Source organism: Typopeltis vanoorti, chromosome 8 (genome assembly GCF_054136105.1).
Source record: "Typopeltis vanoorti isolate ZY-2024b chromosome 8, IOZ_Tvanoo_1.0, whole genome shotgun sequence".
NCBI classification, from domain to species: Eukaryota; Metazoa; Arthropoda; class Arachnida; order Uropygi; family Thelyphonidae; genus Typopeltis; species Typopeltis vanoorti.
The window spans coordinates 2100434-2119369 of record NC_143556.1 but is presented as its reverse complement, the minus strand read 5'-3'; the positions used below and the strand labels follow the sequence as shown (position 1 = coordinate 2119369).

The following is an 18936-nucleotide window of genomic DNA, read 5'->3' as shown; positions in this document are numbered from 1 at the left end:
ATGACTTTGGGTGTGGGTGATATGTGGTCTACCTTCATAAATCCTTATGAAGGGATTTATGAAGGGAAGATGACAACTACCTCCTAATAATCCTAATAATCTTTGAAAAGGCTGAGGCTATCAATGCCACCAATTCATCTCTTTTGTTCCTAATACCCTGGCATTTGTATAAAGAAACATGTAACAATAATAATGGTAGTGATCTTCTTTTAGCAAACACATGCTATTTAGCAAATGGAATGCCTTGTCTTTTGCTGGTGCTCTGTCAAAAGAAATGGAGGAACCAATGAATTTTGTGAAGATGGTGAATAAAAATTTGAAGTTTAGAGGACTTATTGTAAAGGTTCTGATGACTACCCAGATGATTGCTGCAGTATTCAGAGACACCGAAGAACATTTTTGAGCTTTGAATACTTGCTTTCCTTTTAGTTCCACATATATCTCCTATTCTCTGATCTTCTGTTACCAACTGCCTCCCAGTCAGTATAACATGATAATTTTCACCAACTGATGATTGTGTCGATTCATTCATACCCATCATGACAATCATCTCATCCACCCTTTCACCTCACATAATTGACACAGTCACACCATTTAGCATTTTTCTAGGAAAGCACTCCTCTGTATACTCTACAAATCATTGAATTTCCATGCATCACACCTCTAACTTCTCCATTCCTTACCTGCATTCCTTCCTTCTCTTTCTCTTCATTCCCTCCCACTTATCTATCTTCCAGTCATCTCTCCATTCCTAGTTCGTGCACTATCTTACCTTCCTTTCATTCCCTCTGTTTTCCTGATTCTCCTATTCTCTCTCTCTCTCTCTCTCTCTCTCTCTCTCTCTCTATCATTCCCATGACTCTCTCACTTCAACTTTTGTTTGCTTCACATCAGCTGAACCTCCTAGTCTCCTAATCTCATATTTTACTCTTCTGAACTTGCTCATCTTATGTTTTACTTCTTCTGTCATTGCTAGTCTCTCTCTCTCTCTCTCTCTCTCTCTCCAAAGAGCCTACTCTCACTCACCATTCATCCATTATTATGGTATCTCTTCATAAGGATTTGATATACAATATAGATTACTGCACTCAGATTTAGTTGCCTGAGTTTTGCTGAGATGAGGAAGAGAGGATCCAGAATCAGGTAATATATCATCATAGTAGAATATCTGCTGTGAGGATGGATTTTGCAACCCACAAATAAAGGTTAATGAGCAGAATTTTAATAAGTACAGAAAAGAATGCTGCTGTGTTACTTAAGTAATTTATATTGGAGATGAGTGAACAAGGATCATTCTTGGAAATTTAGTAAGAGTATGTGTAGCAAGGGATGTGTTCTTGTACCCCGCACATCATGTAGCCATGTAGCAATGTGAGGAATAGAAATTTTTTTTGAAGGGGGATTGCCAGAAGCAGTTGTGAGTACATGGTCAGTGATTTTGTTTTTAAATAGAGGTATGATAGGTATCATGTGAGTTAATATAGACCACATATTATGTCTAAATATTTGTGCAGGTGCCTGAAAAATAATAAGTCTGTAAGGTATTGATGAACATAAAGCTCAGTGAAATTATACTATCCTTACAAAAATATTAGTGCATGTTTCCAAGTATAAAAAATATAATTATTTTTATTTTTTATGCTATAAAAATATTTTTATAGTATAAAAATTTAATTCTTTATATTTTTATAAAATAAACTTATTTAATATATTCAGTGGCTGTTAGGAACAGAAACATTCTATTTTTTTCTTTTCTTATTCATCTTTCTCTATTTGTTTAATACCATCTTTATATTCACTCTTTTCAATACAACATGTATGATAAGAGTTCACATAAAATTCTAATCCAAAAAGTTAATAGAAACTTAGAATGTTTCATAAAAGTGCCTCTGCAGCATAATTGGAAGAATGAAAGTATGTCATGCCCTTTAATTAGAAAAGGCCGAAGTTCGATTCTTGTTGTGATGGGAGGAATCTTTATATGGGTTTTTACAATTGAAGATGAGTTAGCCATCTCATATGGAGTTAGCAGGGTTTTTTCTCCTGGAACTTGGGTTTTTCATCCCACATACAGACAAATTGGCCTTTAGGAAACACACAGTTTACAGACAAAAAATACTAGTTGTGGTGGTGAGCAGTAGATGGCATTGGTGTAGATGATGGAGATGAAGAGTTGTAGAGTATGTGCCCTCCCTTAATGAGTCTTTGGACTCCTTGGGGGTGTCACAAAATAATAATAATAATAATAATATTAAATAATAATGATAATCCAGAAATCTCTCCATGGAGTTTCGTTACTTATTTTTTCTTCTTCTCTCTTTTCTTTCAGAGCACTTCAAGAGGTTTTTCATGATTGCCGAATTCGATTAGCAGCGTGTAACAAAGATGCACTTGGGGATAATCTGATCAGTGCCTCTATCTTTTTAAGGTTTTTATGTCCAGCAATTCTTTCACCAAGCCTTTTCAACATTACTCAAGGTAAATTTTCATTTCTATCAATTTTGTTGATCATTCCTCCTGAGTATGTGTAAGAATAGAACATTTTATATTATACTCAAATGAATTGAAACATGGGATAGCATATGAATTTATATTTGAAATAAAATAAAATAATTTCATCTCAGTGAGAGTCTGGCTGTGGGAAGAAGGAGGGTTAGATAGTGCCATTGTTGAATAAGGATGGTGGTAGAATGAAAGTGTAAAACTATAAACCAGTTTGTATTTCTTTTGTAGTTGTTAAGGTTTTGAAGGAATTAATGAGAGATCACATATAGCACTGGGCAGATGAAGGTAATGTTATCTGTGAGAGGCCAGCATGGATTTCTTAAGGAACGCGTTTGTTTTAGTAATCTGATTGCCTTTTATATAGTAACAAGAATGGTGGATGAGAGAAGGGCATATACTACCATTTTATGGGTTTTATTGACCAGCAGAAATGGAAGAGTAGTGGTTTCATTGTATAAAACCCTAATCAGACAACATCTGGATTATTGTGTTCATATTTGTGGTCACCAAATTTGATGGGGATAATTAACCTGGGATTCATGGAAAATTTCATTGCTGACACTTCATTATGGAAAAAATTCATCACCAGACAATTCATCGTGGAGATTGTGATTCACAAGGAAAATTCATTGCAAGAAAATTGAAATAATATTGTAATGATACACATATATGAAAAACTAATGCAAAACAAGAAATATTTTAGAAAATATAGTTTCTTTCTGTATTTCTGTATTATTTATTTAATTAGATTTCATTTCACATTTTTATAATATTTTTATTCTGTATAAAGTGAAATTAATATTTTGCATTTTACTAATTAGCAAATTGCTTAATTTTTGTTTATTTCTTAAAATGTTAATCTCTTTTTCTTCTTACTCAGAGATACTACAGACTCTGTAGATGGGATATTAATATTTTACAAAACTGTGATAGAGTAGTTAGGGAATAAGAGCACAAAATTTAAGAATTTTTCTTTACTTTTGTAACCTTTCACTATTTTTCTATGCACTTAAGACACTTAACCAGATGTGTTTATGCACATACAGTTTTACAGTATCCCAGAAAAATAATAATTTCCTTCGAAATCTCTTTACTATGTATCCAAAATACATGGGTCCTATAACTGAAAGCATCTCATCTTCTTAATTAGTTCTGTGGAAAAAATAAAATAAACTAGATGAGTGTTTTAAGTGCTTAAAAAATAGTGAAAGGTTGCAAAAATGAATAAACATTCTTAAATTTGGTACACCTTTTGCAAAATATTAAGTGATGTGTTCTCCATTTGGTCACATTGCCTAGATACGCTCCACAATTTCTTAACATATCTAAGCAATCAACCCCAGGATCCAGTTTACCTTAGAAAAGAAAAACAACAACAGTCTCCCATTCCTAGACACTCTGATTACATGCCAGCTTGATGGAACCCTGGCACTCTCCATTTACTGAAAACCTACACCTACAGGTACATACATTCACCAGTGGTCATACCCCCCCCCACACACACACACAACTCCCAACAATATGGGATCATAAAAATCTTATATAACAGGGCAAAATGAATCTGTTGTGATAACACTGCCTTAACTACTGAACTTGACCATATCCTCAACACTTCCTTACACAATGGCTACAATCCTCAAAAAAATCCAAAAAAAAATATTAAAGCCTCGTAACCATAACTCCCCATCTCTGCTACCCCACTTCAGAGCAGAGATTATTATTATTATTATTTAGGCCTCCAAGGAGTCAAAAGACTCGTCGAGGGAGGTCCTTCCTAAGACATAAAGTCTGTCAAGACTCATCGAGGGGAGGTCCCCCCCTGAGAAACACAAAGTCTATCATACCACTCTTTAAACTCACTGACCGTTCTCGCCTCCCACCACTCCATCAGGCAATGCATTCCATGGCTCAACCATCCTCCACACAAAGAAACCACTCCTTACCCCTCTTGCTCACAGTTTCCTTTCGTAACTTCCAGGGATGGCCTCTTGTCATCGCTCCTTCCTGCTGTTCAACCAAGCGAAACAACTCCCCAGTGTCAACCCTGTAACCACCTCTCAACAGTTTAAAACTCTCAATCATATCACCTCTCCTTCTTCTATCCACCAAACTCTGCAGTCCACATTCTCTCAGCCGATCCTCATAACTATCCTTGTACAGTCCTGAAACCATCTTTGTCATCCGTCTTCGTATCCTTTCCGTGGTTAATTTATCCCCTTCAAATCCAGGGGACCAAATCTGAGAACAATAGTCCAAGTGTGGTCTGATCAGAGACTTATACAACGGAATGATAACCCTCTTATCTCTGCAGGTCAGTGTCCTTCTCATAATAGCAGCAATCCTGTGTGTTACCTTCACCACCTTTGCAATATGTCCCCTAAACTTCAGGTTTCTATCAATCATCAACCCCAGATCTCTTGTCTCCCCTACTTCCTCCAGTATAACTCCTCCCATAGAGTATGCAGTATCCCATCGATGTTTCCCAAACCTCAAGACCTTACATTTTGCTGTATTAAACTGAGACCCCCATTCATTTGCCCATCTATCTAGCTTATTTAAATCCTCTTGCAGGGCTACCACATCTGCACTATTACTAATAATCCTTCCCAGCTTTGCATCATCCGCAAACAACTGAATATCCCGCTGCAATCCATTGGCTATGTCATTGATATAAAGGATAAACAATATAGGTCGTAGTACTGAGCCCTGTGGAACCCCACTTATAACCCTCTGCCTCTTGGAAACTGCTCCACCATACACAACTCTCTGATACCTATCAGACAGCCAATCCTGAATCCAGTTGACCAATCTGACATCCAGACCCATTTGCTGCAACTTAAATATCAGCTTATCATGTGGCACCCTGTCAAATGCCTTCGCCAAGTCTAAGAAAATTGCAGTATATGCCTTTCCCTCATCTAATGTTCTTGTAACTTTATTATAAAAGTCTAGCATATTGCTAAAACAAGAGCGTCCTTTCACAAATCCATGTTGATTCTCACAGATAACATTACCCTCATCTGCCCAATGCTGTATACGGTCCCTCACTACTTTCTCCAAGATCTTAACAACTACTGATGACACACAGACTGGCCTATAATTAGACACTTCCAGTCTGTTACCACCCTTATGCAATGGCACTATCTTACCTTCCTTCCATTCCCTGGGCACCTTTGCCAAAGCCAGACTTTCATTGAAAAGCCACGTTAAAGGCACTGTCAATTCCCTAGCACATTCTCTCAAAACTCGTGGTGAAATACCATCCAGTCCCACAGCTTTACTGACATCCAGAGTACTCAGTATCTGAAACACACTCTCCTCCTGTACCTCCAGACCTCGAACCAGTCCTATCCCTCTAGCATTAAAACTGACTCCTCTAGGATGAAATACTCCAATAAAGTGTTCATTGAACAATTCCACTATGTCCTCTGCATCAGTCACTCTATTCCCATTTTTATCCCACAATATCATTCTTCCATAGTCACATCTCCTCCTACTGGCCACATAGCTAAAAAATCCCTAGGATTTTCTTTGGATCTTAGGGCCAATCTCCTCTCATATTCCAGTTTCGCTTTCCTTACCACACTAGTCACTCTTCTGGCCTGTGTCTTATATTCCTCATGCGTCTTCTCTTCACCTGTCTCCTTATATCTCTTCCATAGCCTCTTTTTCGCATGCAATTCCTGTTTAATATTGTTTGTCATCCACTTTACTCCAAATTGCGTCCTCTTCTTCACTTAAGGTATACAACTTACCATTGCTGATAACAAATATTCTTTCACAATTTCCCACGCACTAGTGATATCCTGGCCTTCCAATTCCTCCCTCCATGAAACTTCCCGAAGTTGACGTCTATGTGTTGGATTAAGTGATATATGATGTAGTGATATTTTTAGACTTTGCAAATGCATTTATTAGATTACTAAATAAGTTGGTACAACCATTGGTATTAGTTAATAAACTTGTCAGATGTCTAGGAGGTTGGTTATATGAAAGATATTAGCATTTGTGTATTGTGGGAAAGACAACACTCCAAAAGTGGAAATAACAGTGGCCTCATACAGAGTTCTGCTCTTAGAACCATTATTGCTCATCTTGTTTGTTAATGATATGTTATGTTAATTATGTTACTTTTACCCCAAATTATGTTAATATGGGGTAATAGGTCCAATTGTTTTTCAATGATGCCAGTTGGAAGTGACTCATGAGAAATTATACTCACGTTGCATCCTTTCAGAAGATTTAAATGGAATTTTAGTTTTGCAGAAGAGTGGAGTCACTGTTTTAATGTTAATAAGTGCATGGTTATTATACTTTGAAGTGCAGAATTATAAAGTTATGTACTGTATTGGCAAACTGTACTCCACAAGTAGATTGATAGAGACCCGAAGTTCAAAGGATACATTTCAAGAATTACAAAGAATATTCAAGCACATTGCTGCCTTGATAAGGGGTACTTGCAAGCTGAGGTAAGGAAGTGATTGTACACAGATATATTGACCTAGTTTCTGTTATGATTAGAAATGCTTGATTAAAATCATAGATGAGTAACTAAGGTATTAATCATTATTATAGAATTTTGGTTAATAGGTAATTGTGCAAATGCAAATGCAAATAGTTGAGTTTAGATGATAAGTAGCAAAGAGATAATATAATAGAGATTTTTAATTTTGTGAGGGGGATTTTACATATGGTGGAGGGTAAGAATAAAGATGCCATCTTAGGAAGTTAAAACAATGTTATAGTAGTAATTGAGGAATAGATTTTTAACATGGAGAGTAGCTGGTGAATACAAGGAGGAAGAAGAAGAAGACCAAAAGAGGTGGAAAGATAATTATTATTATTTATTATTATTACCCATGAACCCATGGAGTCAAAGACTCATTTAGGATGTCCTTTTATCATACACACAGTTCATCATACCATGCTTTAAAAACACTCAAATTCTCTGCAGACACCACACTCTCAGGCAAGGCATTCCAATCATTCACAACTCTGCATGAAAAACCTGCATCTCACTCCTCTGCTCACATCCTCTTTATACAGTTTCCAGGGATGACTTCTGGTTCTCCCCTGATCCCCCCAATGTTTTTTGTAGAACCTCTCCAACATTGATCCTATAACAACCCTTTACTAACTTGTAGGTCTCTATCATATCTCCCCCTCTTCCTCTTATCCACTAGATTCTGTAAATTACATCTTCTCAATCTTTCTTCATATTCGACATTCCAGAGGTCAGAAACTACCTTAGTCAGTCTTCTTTGAACCCTTTCCAACATCTCTTCATCCTTCTGAAAACCCGGTGACCAAATCTGGGCACAATAGTCCATGTGTGGCCTAATCAAAGCCTTATACAACGGAACAAGAATCTCCCTACGTCTACACGTCAGTGTCCTCTGCATCATTCCCAGAAGTCTTTGTGTTGTTTTCACAATTTTGGCAATGTGTCCCCTAAATTTCAGATCTTTATCCACTATCACCCAAAGATCTCTTATTTCCTATGCCTTCGACAATATATCCCCACCAAGCATAAATTTTGCATCCTATGTTTGTTTCCCAAATTTTAAAATCTTATATTTTTTTCAGCAATGAACTCACATCCATATTCCAATGACCAATTACTCAATTTATTCAAGTATTCTTTTAAGGCCACAACATCTTGTCTACTCTTCATGGTTCATCCCAACTTTGCATCATCTGCAGACAACTGAATATCTCCATCCAAATCTTCGCCAATATCATTAATATACAAGTTAAACAGTAATGGCCCTAAAACAGACTCCCAAGGTACACCATTAGTGATTTTCTTTTTCAGGGATATTGCTTCCCATACACAACTTGCTGATACCCATCAGATAGCCAGTCTCCGATCTAATGCACTAATCTGATATTCAACCCCATCGCTTTGTTAAGAATATGGCTATTTTACCACCAGTTGGTGACAGTGATCGTGCTGTGCTTTTCTTGAGAAGTATCTAATTGTATTGATGCTCCAATTAGAACACGTTACATGCTGAACTACAAAGCTGGAAATTATGATCAACTTAGGAGAATGCTATCTTGGCTTGGAAATAAAATAAAATGAATAATTTATTATTATTATTATTATTATTATTATTATTATTATTATTAATATCTGACCTCCATGGAGTCAGAGACTCATCGTGGAAGGTACACACTGTTGGACTCAGTGCTCATTCTACCATGCCTAAAATTGATTCAATGTGTCTACATTCACAACACACTCAGACAATGCATTCCACTCACCAACAACTCTCCTTGCAAAGAACCTTTCCTCACACCCTCCTTATACAGTTTCCAGCAATGGCTCCTTGTTTTAATCGTCTCCCATTTTATGGAAAATCTCTTCCATGTCAACCTGATTAAAACCCCTGACTAACTTATATGTCTCAAGCATATCCCCCCCCTCTTCCCCATTTTCACAAGGCTCTGCAATTTTCATTCTCTCAATCTGTTCTTGTACTCCACATTTCAAACATCACTAACACCTTTTGAATCTTTTCTGGACCTTTTCTAATATTCTCATCAGTATGAAAACCTGACAACTAAACCTTTGACCAATAATCCATATGAGGGCTGATGAAGGCCTTATAAAATGCCATCTCAACCTCTTTATTTCTGTCTCAGGTTCTTTCCCATCATTGTCATTATCTGATGTGATGTCTTCAAAACTTGTTCAGTTTGGCCCCTGAAATTCAGGTCCTTGTCCACTATCACTCCTAGATCTCTCATCTCCTCTAATTCCTTTACAGTTTCCCCATGAAGTGTATACTTTGCCCATCGCTGCTAACCAAATTTCAAAATCTTAAACTTTGCAAAACTGAATTGATAGTTCCACTTAACTGCACATTCATACAATCTATTCAATTGTAAGGCCATAACATCTGCTTGTCTCTGCATTGCTCTCCCAAATTTTGAATTGTCTGCAAACAGTTGCATATTACTAGTTAAAGCCATCCCAATATCATAAATATCAACAACAACAAAGTCCCAAAACTGATCCCTATGGTACATGACTAGTGACCTTCCTCTTATGAGATACTGCACACCCATATACATCTTTCTGATACATATCTGACAACCGGTCACTAATCCAACTCAGACGTCTGTTATCTTATCCAATCCCATCTGTTTCAATTTATTTATTAGTTTGCCATATGGAAGCTTATTAAAAGTTTTTGCAAAATCCGAGTACACCACTGTATATGCATTTCCCCTGTCCAAGATGTTTGTCACCTTGTTATAGTCGTAAATAAGCTAGTAAACTTAACAAACCCATGCTGATAACCACAGAGAATACTTCTGTTATCAAACCATTTCTGTATTCTACTTCTCATCAATCTCTCTAGTACCTTCACCAAAACTCCAGATGTATAGATTGGCCTAAAATTTGTAACCGCAGCCTTATCACCACCTTTATGCCATGGAACAATTTTATCTTCTTTCCACTTCCTTGGAACCTGTATTGTTGTAAGACTCTTATTAAACAGGCATGCCAATGCTACTGCCAATTCCCTGAACATCTCTTTAAGATGAGTGGTGATATGTCATAGAAATCGTATTTCCTTATTGTCATCACGTTTATTTCCTCAAATAATTCCTGCTCAATCAGAATTAAGCCATCGACTTCTATGTCTTCTACACTTAAGTTTCTCATGATTCCACCTTGATAAAAATGAAATAAATTGATTACTGAATATCTCAACAATGTCTTTTGCAACAGCTACCAGTCTACTCTTTTCATCTATTAACGTCATCTTACCATAATCATTTTTCCTTCTACTTGCCACCATATATGTAAAAACTGTATTGGGTTTTTTGTTGTCTGATTTGCAAATTTCTGTTCATACTCTACTTTTGTTTTCCTTACTTACTGAGTCACTCTCCTGGCTTGTTCTTTATTCTCTTCATGTAACTGATTATTACCATTATTCATCTTGTACTGTTGTCAAAGTATCTTGTTCTTTTAGATTTCATGCTTAAACCTACTCATTCATCCATTTTACACCTACCTTATTCATTGTTTTGGCTTGCAGAATACATTCATACATAGATGCTGTTATGTATTTCTTTGTCAGTTCCCAAACTGTATCCATTTTCTTACCCCTCAACTCTTCATTCCATGCTATAGCTCCAAGCTGTCTCCTAAAGTTGTCATAATCGCCAGCCTTATACTTCCAAATATCTCATACGGAGATAGAAGGGTTTTTTCTCCCAGAAACTCAGGTTTTTCTTCCCACATACAGACAAATCAGCCCTTCAGCACACATGCAATTTGCAGACAAAAATACTAGTTGTGTTGGTGGTGGTGGACAGTAGATGGTGGTGATATGGATGATTGGTAGTAGAGGTTCGGCATATTGGTGGAGATGGAGAGTTGTACAGTAGGTGTCCTCCTGCGATGAGTCTTCGGACTCCTTGGAGGTGTCACGAATAATAATAATAATAAAATATATATCCTGTCTTCACAGAAGTCTACATATGGCTAGCTACAACCAGGCTATCACTTCATGATCACTGTCACCAACTGGAGGAAAGTGTGAAACCTCTCAATTACATCCACTGATGAAATGATCTAAAACTCATGATCCTCATGTGCCTTCCTTTCCATGCTGATTAAGATGGTTATCTCTCGAGACCTTGAGAAATTAATTTTCCTTATTCCCAAATGCTATCTCTTGATTCCAATCTATACTGCCATAATTAAAGTTGCCCACAATAATTACCTTTCTTTTGTTCACTAATCCAAGTTGTTTATGCAATTTTTCATCAACACCCTCCACATTCCCTAGTCTATAGCAACATTCAACTAAATATGTCTTCCTGTCAACCACCATCTCACAGCACACTACCTCATAACTATTGCCATTATTTTCCTCTTTCATGTCGACCTTATGTGGACATAATTTCCTTGCTATCATCAGCAGCACTCCACCTCCTCCCTTCTTGTCCTTTCTATCTTGTATAGCTCACAAATTAGAAAACTCCATAGGCTCCTTAAGAAGGTCACTTCTTGGCCTGTGGAGATTACCAACAGACTAAAACCCTATAACTCTAGACCCCCCCCCCCCCGCATATATGGGCTCCCAAAAATACACAAAGAAAATGTGCCATTACGTCCCATAGTGGATGGCATTGATTCCTCCACTTACAAACTAGCCAAGCATTTATCCAAAGCGCTCTCACACTATACTGGCAATACACCATCACACATAAAAAACTCAGCCCACTTCAAAGCCAGTATAGAAAACCTTACACTCCAACACAATGACATAATGGTCAGTTTTGATGTCTCCTCCCTATTCACGAATGTCCCTCTCAAAGAAACCTTAGAGCTAATCCAAGCTAAATTTCCTCCCGATATCTCAGCCCTATTTCAGTTTACAATGAACTCAGGCTATTTCGTTTGGCAGGAAAAATTCTACAAACAGATAGAGGGGACTGCCATGGGTTCACCACTTTCCCCACCCTTGGCCAACTTTTTCATGGAGATGTTTGAAGAGAAAGCCTTAAACTCAGCCCCACAAAAACCTACCATATGGCTTCGCTATGTTGATGATGTTTTCGCTATTTCGCCACATGGCCCGGATTCACTCCTCTCCTTCCTAACACACTTGAACAACCAACACCCTAGAATCAAATTCACCCTGGAAAAAGAGGAAAACACCTCCCCTTCCTAGACACACTAGTCACCCACCAACCCGATGGAACCTTGGTTTTCTCAGTTTATAGAAAACCCACCCATACAGGCAGATACATTCACCAACAATCCCCCCCCCCCTCACAACAATATGGAGTTATTAAAACATTATTCAACAGGGCAAAAATAATCTGTTCTAATGATCAAGCCCTAACCACTGAACTAAATCACATCCGTGACACTTTCTCAGCCAACGGCTACCAACTCCAAAAAAACCAAAAAATACTTAACCCAGTTATCCACAACCCACCACCCCCTCCCCTTCACAAAAAAGATTACTCTAAATCCATCACTATTCCCTACATCAGAGGCACCTCAGAAAAAATCAATAAAATCTTAAAAAAACATGACTTGACCACTTGTTACAGACCACATAGAAAACTGGCATTCCTTATCTGCTCCACCAAAGACCAACCACTTCCCCTAGACCTACCTGGTGTATACCAGGTCCCTTGCAGCTGTAAACTGTCCTACTTTGGCCAAACAGGCAGGACAGCAAATATCAGAATCTCAGAACACAAGGATTACATCCGATTTCACCAGTACAGCCACTCTGGGCTTGCAGACCACGCTCTGGATACTCGCCACAGAATAAGATGGAAGAAAGCCACAGTAATACACCGCAGCAAGTTCAAGTATGAAAGACTATTCATGGAATCAGCCTCGGCCCTTAGGAACATGCCAAACCTCAACAAATTTGGATGCATGAAACTGCCCCAAATTTGGGAAACTTTTATCAAAAGAACTTCAGCCCAAAGGCCAAGAACTACCAATATAGCCCGCCAGGGGGCACCATCAGGACTTTAGGAAAACGCTAGCGTCCTAGCCTCAGTCTCATTTGTTGTATTAGTACTTGTGTGCACGTGTCTTTTTAGTAATTCCCAAGAAGATGGCAACGTGACGTTCGCCGAAATATCGGAAAGTGTATATTAAAGTTTATTTAATCTATATTTCCAGTATACGCTGTCAATTCCTTAAATATTAGTTATTATGTGTTAGGATTAGTGCCCACAAAATAGCAGCACTTTCATCCATCTCTTCAGTGGATGCCATTAATGAGTGAAAGACTTGGGCCATTTATCACTAATTGGTTAATGGTGGAGACTGAACTGCTCCCTCAGTCTCCAATAGTTAGGTAGGGCTAAAATGGCTTTGCCTATAAGAGAATAAAATGTGTTAGCAGTTTAGATATAATTATTTATTAATTAGTTATGATGTATTTATAGCTTTATTATGAATAAGCAGGGCCGAATTTATCATTAGGCAAACCTAGGCAATCGCCTAGGGGTGCTAAGACTTCAGGGTGCCAGATTTTGCTACATCGTTCGGGGAAAAATTACAACCTTAGAAAAAAATTAGTAAAACCTTGATTAATAATAAAAAAACTGAAATAAGTCAAGCTGTCCTGGTGCTCGCTGATGATCCTACATTATATTTGCCTTTCTCTATTTCTTCCATTCCCCTGCTGTTTGTATACTTAACCTCAAGTGCAGAGATTTTTCCTCCTTCTGAGATCTTGGAGAAAGTAGTGAGGGACCATATACAACATTGGGCAGATGAGGGTAATATTATCTGTGAGAGTCAACATGGATTTGTGAATTGGCACTCTTGCTTTAGCAAGATATATAGCAAGGTAACACAGAGGATTGCTGCAATAATGAGAAGGACACTGACCTGCAGAAATAAAAGAGTTATCATTCTGTTGTATAAGACCCTGATCAGACCACACTTAGACTGTTGTTCTCAGATTTGGTCCCCAGTATTTGAAGGAGATAAATTAACTGTGGAAAGAGAACAAAGGCAGATAACAAAGATGGCTTCAGTACTGTACAATGTTAGTTATGAAGATTGGCTGAGGGAATGTGGACTGCAGAGTTTGGTGGATAGAAGAAAGAGAAGTAATATGATTGAGACTTTTAAACTGTTAAAAGGTGGTTACAAGGTTGACACTGGGGAGTTCTTTCGCTTAGTTGAACAGCGGGAAGGAGTGACGACAAGAGGCCATCCCTGGAAGTTATGAAAGGAAACTGTGAGCAAGAGGGTGAGGAGTGGTTTCTTTACATGGAGGGTGGTTGAACCATGGAATGAATTGCCTGATGGAGTGGTGAGAGCGAGAATGGTCAATGAGTTTAAGGAGTGGTAAAAGTAGACTTTGCGTTTCTTAGGGGGGGACCTCCCCTCAATGAGTCTTGATAGACTTTGTGTTTCTTAGGAAGGACTTCCCACAATGAGTCTTTTGACTCCATGGAGGCCTAGATAATAATAATAATAATCTGTCCCATGATGAGCGGGGAAGTTCCGGGGTATCGCTCAGACTAACAATCAGTGGTCGTGACTAACTGACTGTTCTCACTTCTTATCTTCATTCCCTATAGACTTCATTCTGTTGATTTTTAGATTAACCCTTTGACATATAAATTATTTTTAAAATCGGCTCTAAATTCATTTGAAATTGACGCGAACTTCGTAACGTCTGAGATACGTCAAAATCAATTTTGGTGCAATAAACAATAGCCTTGTCACAGACATCTTTGTATGTTAATGGGTTAAGCCCTGCTTTTTCAAGCTCTCTGAGGTCTGAGCAGTTGGTGATTATGTCATTCATTTTCTCACAGAATCATCCTGTTAATTCAGTTCAGTTTATTCTAAATCAGTATAAGAATGCCATGGGAATTTTCATAGAATTGCAGTGGCAGGAATTCTGATTGGTAGTATTCATGAAATGAGACCTCTGATTTGGTTTTTCTCTTCACTTCCTTTATTTAGGAAAGTCACTAGTGGAGTGCCTCAGGGATCTGTTTTAGGGCCATTACTATTTAATTTGTATATTAATGATATTGGCGAAGATTTGGATGGAGATATTCAGTTGTTTGCAGATGATGCAAAGTTGGGACGAACCATAAAGAGTAGTGAAGATGTTGTGGCCTTGCAAGAAGACTTGAATAAATTGAGTGATTGGGCAAGGAAATGGGGATGAGAGTTCAATGTTGCAAAATGTAAGGTTTTAAAATTTGGAAAACAAAGATGGGATGCAGAATTTATGCTTGGTGAGAATATACTGTTGGAAGTAGAGGAAATAAGAGATCTGGGAGTGATAGTGGATAAGGATCTAAAATTTAGGGGACACATCGCCAAAATTGTGAAGACAACACAAAGACTTCTGGGAATGATGAGGAGGACACTAACGTGTAGAAGTAGGGAGATTCTTGTTCCATTGTATAAGGCTTTGATTAGGCCACACATGGACTATTGTGCCCAGATTTGGTCACCTGGTTTTCAGAAGGATGAAGAGATGTTGGAAAGGGTCCAAAGGCGACTGACTAAGGTAGTTCTGACCTCTGGAATGTCGATTATGAGGAAAGATTGAAAAGATGTAATTTGCAGGGTCTAGTGGAGAGAAGGAAGAGGGGAGATATGATAGAGACCTACAAGTTGGTAAGGGGTTGTTATAGGATCAATGGTGGAGAAGTTCTACAGAGAATAGTGGGAGATCAGGGGAGAACCAGAGGTCATCCCTGGAAACTGTATAAAGAGGGGAGAGTAGGCAGGTTTTTTTCGTGCAGAGTTGTGAATGATTGGAATGCCTTGCCTGAGAGTGTGGTGTCTGCAAGGAGTTTGAATGTGTTTAAGACCCGGTAGGATGAGATGTGTGTGAGATAAAAGGACCTCCTAGATGAGTCTTTGACTCCATGAGGTCTTGTTTAATAATAATAATAATAATAATAATTTCTCATCATCCCCACTCCGGCATTCTTCTGCTGATTTCAGATTAGTTTGGTCAAGCTTTTTCATAGGTGTCAGTTGAGTCTGATGGCTAATAGTTTATATAATAAATGTACTTGTGTATCTAACATTTTTAGTGGCTGAAGAACATTTGTGGCCAAAATAGCCAATGTCTCCATAGAACAGTATTTCTGTAAGTAATACCTGTCTATTCATTTTGTATCATTTAAACATTACAAAAATCAGTAAAATTTCCGAGTTTAAAGCTCAGTGAAGACGATATTTATGAGAGCGGCATACAGTGTGCACGTGATGTTTGCGAAGCACTGCAAGAAATATCTCAAGATGATAGTTTATGTGGATTAAGTGGAAATACCATGAAATTAGAATTAAGTAGTGTTCTTAAAACTTTAAGGAAGTTCAAATTTATCGCATCCTTTGTAATGTGGTATAATATACTTTTTGAAATAAACTTTATTCTTCTTCTTCTTCTTCTTCTTCTTATTATTATTATTCAGGCCTCCATGAAGTCACAAGACTCATCGTGGGAGGTCCTTCCTAAGACACACAAAGTCTATCAAGACTCATCGAGGGGAGGTCCCCTCCTAGGAAACACAAAGTATATAATACCACTGCTTAAATTCATTGACCATTCTCACTCTCACCACTCTATCAGGCAATGCATTCCATGGTTTAACTACCCTCCATGCAAAGAAACCATTCCTCACCCTCTTGCTCAGAGTTTCCTTTCGTAACTTCCAGGGATGGCTTCTTGTCATCACTCCTTCCCGCTGTTCAACTAAGCAAAAGAATTCCCCAGTGTCAACCACCTCTCAACAGTTTAAAAGTCTCAATCATATTGCCACTCCTTCTTCTATCCACCAAACTCTGCAGTCCACATTCCCTCAGCCGATCCTCATAACTATCATTGTACAGTCCTGAAACCATCTATGTTATCTGCCTTTGTACCATTTCCACAGTTAATTTATCCCCTTCAAATCCTGGGGACTAAATCTGAGACCAATAGTCCTAATGTAGTTTGATCAGGGTCTTATGCAACGGAATGATAACTGTCTTATCTCTGCAGGTCAGCGTCCTTCTCATTATTGCAGCAATCCTCTGTGTTACATTCACCAACTTTGCAATATGTCCCCTAAATTTCAGGTTTCTATCCATCTTCAAACCCAGATCTCTTGTCTCCCCTACTTCATCTAGTATTACTCTTCCATAGAGTATGCAGTGTCCCATCGATGTTGCCAAACCCTTAAGACCTTGCATTTTGCTGTATCAAACTGATAACCCCAATCATCTGCCCATCTATCTAGCTTATTCAAATCCTCTTGCAAGGCTGCCGCATCTGCAATATTACTAATAATCCTTCCCAGCTTCGCATCATTTGCGAACAACAAACTAAATATCCCCTTGCAATCCACTGACAATGTCACTGATATAAAGGTTAGACAATATAGGTCCTAGTACTGAGCCCTGTGGGACCCCACCTGTAACCCTCTGCCTCCTTGAAACTGCTCCACCATACACAACTCTCTGATACCTATCGGACAGCCAATCCTGAATCCAGTTGAAAAATCTGACATCCAGACCCATGCGCTGTAACTTAAATATCTGGTTATCATGTGGCACCCTGTGAAATTCCTTCGCTAAGTCTAAGAATATAGTACTATATGCCATTCCCTCATCTAATGCTCTTGTAACTTTATCATAAAAGGCTAGCATATTGCTAAAACAGGAGCTCCCCTTCACAAATTCATGTTAACTCCCACAGATAACATTACCCTCATCTGCCAAATACCCTATATATGGTCCGTTGCTACTTTCTCCACGATCTTACAAACTACTGATGACACAGAATCTGGGCTATAATTAGACACTTACAGTCTGCTTCCACCCTTATGCAATGGCACTATCTTACCTTTCTTCTATTCCATGGGCAACTTTACCGCAGCCAGATTTTCATTGAAAAGACAGGTCAAAGGCACTGTCAGTTCCCTAGCACATTCTCTCAAAACTCATGGTGAAATACCATCCAATCCCACAGCTTTACTGACATCCAGAGTACTCAGTATTTGAAACACACTCTCCTCCTGTACCTCTAAACCTCAAACCTGCCCTGTCCCTCTAGCATTAAAACTGACTCTTACAAGATGAAATACTCCAATAAAGTGTTCATTGAACAATTCCACTATGTCATCTGCATCAGTCACTCTATTCCCATTGTTATCCCACAATATCATTCTTCCACAGTCATTTCTCCTCCTACTGGCCACATAGCTAAAAAATTCCCTAGAATTTTCTTTGGATCTTAGGGCCAATCTCCTCTCATATTCCACTTTCATTTTCCTTATCACACTAGTCACTCTTCTGGTCTGTGTCTTATATTCTTCATGCATCTACTCTTTACCTGTCTCCTTATATCTCTTCCATAGCCTCTTTTTCGTATGCAATTCCTGTTTAATATTGTTTGTCATCCACTTTACTCCAAATTGTGTCCTCTTGTTCACTCATGGTATACAACTTACCATTGCTGCTAACAAATATTCTTTCATAATTTCCCATGCACTAATAATATTCCGGCCTTCCAATTCTTTCCTCCATGAAACTTCTCCTAGTTGACATCTTAGACTATTATAATCACCTGCCTTATAATTCCACATACGTTCTCGTCTCTTTGATACTCCTGCATGTCTATTCATTTTCCAAGTCAAAATCACATAGTCACTCTCTCCAACTGGTGCGAGAGATGTCATCTCAGTTATTATCAACTCTTCTGATGCTATAACCAAATCCAAAACTCTTGAACCTCTTGTTCCCTCTGTTACATGTTGCCTAAGACATTTGTCCCTCAAGAATTCTAGAAATTCCATTCCCCCTATTGCTACATGCATCTTCCTCGCTCCAATTTATACTACTGTAGTTAAAATCTCCCATAACAGTCATTCTTCTTGCACTTGCCAAACTTAGCTGTCTCA

The 18936-nt window shown here is 38.2% G+C and overlaps 1 protein-coding gene across 4 annotated transcripts in view; it reads left to right on the top strand.

Annotated features, from left to right (window-relative positions):
- LOC150103677 (ras GTPase-activating protein raskol-like) overlaps nucleotides 1-18936 on the top strand; it is a 770313-nt gene that overhangs the window by 456183 nt on the left and 295194 nt on the right. For all 4 annotated transcript variants that reach the window (XM_090396487.1, XM_090396486.1, XM_090396489.1 and 1 more), the window contains one exon: nucleotides 2330-2478. In XM_090396487.1, coding sequence (XP_090252613.1) covers nucleotides 2330-2478 — 149 coding nt within the window. The remainder of the gene's footprint in view (nucleotides 1-2329; nucleotides 2479-18936) is intronic.